Raw genomic sequence first — 2,576 nt, 5'->3', positions numbered from 1 at the left:
ACTGCGGCTTCATGTCTCTTTGATCAGATTCTAAGTCATCATTCTGACATCCAGTTCAAGCTTCATTCAGGACTCTAAAAGTCGATCTGTTGAACTGAGATGTCTTAAACTAGAATCGTGACGAGTCAGAATTAAACTGTAGAAATCTGAAGCTGGAGTTGAAGTCGGCTGCAGTCACAAGCTGAAGGAGCTGAAATGTTCTCTTTGACTGCCTGAATCCCTGAAGCCTCCAAAAAGATCAGAAAGTTTGATCAACGCCCTGAAAGCAAGCCGACCAGCTACTGAGCGTTTGTTCCTGTCCTGTTAGCTCCACCCAGACGGCCTCATTCATTTCATTTCAGGTTCATTAGCATCGAGCAACAGCCAGTTCAAGGTGCTATAGTTGGAAATTTCTACAGAGAAACTCAAATTCTGTGTCCTTGGAGCACCGCATGGCAAAAGAACTAATGACTGATGATGAGTGAAGCCAAACTGCTGCACAGCGAATCAGTGAAGTGACAGAAATGACAGAAAGCAGACAGAAGAGAGGACGGAGACGGAGGTGAGACGAGCGTCACACATTTCTCTGAGCCGGCGGTCGTGTCGTTGTCAGACCTGTTCCGAGTGCCGGGAAGCAGACGGAGCTGAACTTGTTCATCTCGCAGAGCTTCAGCACCGCGTACACCACCTCTCTGATCTTGACCGGGTCGCTCTGGCCCACGATGTGGACGATGCTCCGGCAGGGCAGCCGGCCGGCCGACGTCACGATCATCGGCTGAGGCTGGAAGCCCGGAGCGCTGACTGGGGAGAGGAGACACACTGTGGTTGTACAACAGCTTCTCTGGCTTCAACTTCTACACCAGAAAACATGAAGACTCCTGAAGCTACCTGTGAAAGAGTAGTTTAGTCTCCTCTGCTCGACCAGCTCCGATCTGCTGGAAACTCTTTGGGTTTTTCTTGGTATTTAAAATGGTTTCTGTAAAACTGTATCTTCATATATGAAATACCTTCAAGATCATTTATTTCTAAATCTGCCCGTCGACCATCTTTCAGCAGGTTTTTTTTTCACACTTAACTTTGAGGCTTTTAAACAACAAGATCTGAGAAGCTGTTAAACATAAAAACCTGAAATCTTCAGTTATTTCTCATCATGTCCTTCACTCTTAATCTGTAATTATTGGACAGTGGATCAATTCATCTCTGATCTTGGCTCAAATATGAAATAAAAATAAAGCCCCATAAAAAACTCCATGTTTGAGCTCAACAACAAAAGAAAGGTGTCAATCATACAAAACTAAACATATAGAACAGTTTACTACGACATCACTGGTCACTAAAACAAAAAGAAACTTATACAGGAATGTTTTCATTCATTTGACCATTTCTGAGTCACTTTGGGACAATATTCAGTTATTCTGGACACAGATCAAAGTGTTTATTTTAATTATTGGTCCTTGAAAATCAAAGAAGGTGCATCATTTTCATGGAGGCTGGATGGATCCATGGTTCTACTAGAACCCAGTCTCTGGTCACATCTCACCACCTGTNGGAGACAGAATCCCAGGTTCAGATTCATCCTACTGGCTCTGAGTCCAAACTGAAACTAAGCCTCTGGAGGAGGATGCTGAGCTGACTGACAGCATGGAGGATGTATAACGAGGAGTCAGAAGGAAACAGTCGGAGTCTGACACCGGAGTTAAAACTAGTCTCATGCAGGGTGAACTGTGGATGAATGAATGTCACCGTGCAGAGCTGCCCTCTGGACTGAACCCAGAGTGGGAGGAGCTTCAGGCCATGTGACCGCCGACGGATACCTTTGATCCTGGTGAAGACGCTCTTCTCCTCCACCTCCTCGCCCTGCCTCCTCTTCATGCTGCGGTGGAACTCCGCCGTCATGGCCGTCTGGAAGATCAGGATCTTCACGCTGCGCACGAACCTCGGCTGCTTCTTCCTCACAAAGTCCACCACGGCGTCCACCATGGCGTTGGCCACCGCCGACGGGGAGACGCCTCCCTGACCTGGCCGGGTGATGATGATGACGGTGATGAAGACAGGAGGCACAATGACACAATCGAGCTCATTTCTACACGATTAAAGCCACGTGGAGTCGGTTCTGGTCCGGCTCACGCTTCTCTGTTTGTTTACTCATTGTTTGGATTCTGTAAAATGTTTTGACTGAATTTTTACCATTTTTTCTGTCTCCTCTCTATAAAAACACATCAGCAGCTGTGGTAAAGACACGGACGGAACCAAACGACTGACTGGATCCAGCACAGGACACAGTTTTAATTAGTGGACCTTGAAATCCTTGAAAATGGGAAAATGTGCAAAATTTTCAGGCAAGGATGACACAAAGGGCCAGTGAGCTCCTGCATGTATATAAATATATATAAATATGATCCTTATTTGTAGATTTCTAGAAAGCAGATCAGACTTTCTGGGTCATTTTGCCCAAGTTTTGAGTCAGTTTGGACGAATCTGGACTAATTTTGATGGATTTCTGAATAATTTTAGACATGTTTCCTCACTTTGGGACAATATTCAGTGATTCTGGACGCAGACCAAAGTGTTTGTTTCAATTATTGGTCCCTGAAAAT

At 45.4% G+C, this 2,576-nt stretch overlaps 1 protein-coding gene across 1 annotated transcript in view; it reads right to left on the bottom strand.

The window, feature by feature from the left end:
* Positions 1-2,576, bottom strand: part of LOC103373664 (poly [ADP-ribose] polymerase 14-like) — a 29,447-nt gene that overhangs the window by 7,434 nt on the left and 19,437 nt on the right. The window contains exons 16-17 of the mRNA XM_008303619.1: positions 2,278-2,286; positions 1,794-2,062 (exon numbers count right to left, since the gene is read on the bottom strand). Coding sequence (XP_008301841.1) covers positions 1,794-2,062; positions 2,278-2,286 — 278 coding nt within the window. The remainder of the gene's footprint in view (positions 1-1,793; positions 2,063-2,277; positions 2,287-2,576) is intronic.

This window comes from Stegastes partitus, unplaced genomic scaffold (genome assembly GCF_000690725.1).
Source record: "Stegastes partitus isolate 25-593 unplaced genomic scaffold, Stegastes_partitus-1.0.2 Scaffold2042, whole genome shotgun sequence".
NCBI classification, from domain to species: Eukaryota; Metazoa; Chordata; class Actinopteri; family Pomacentridae; genus Stegastes; species Stegastes partitus.
The sequence above is the reverse complement of the archived record's forward strand: the minus strand, read 5'-3'. Positions and strand labels throughout refer to the sequence as shown.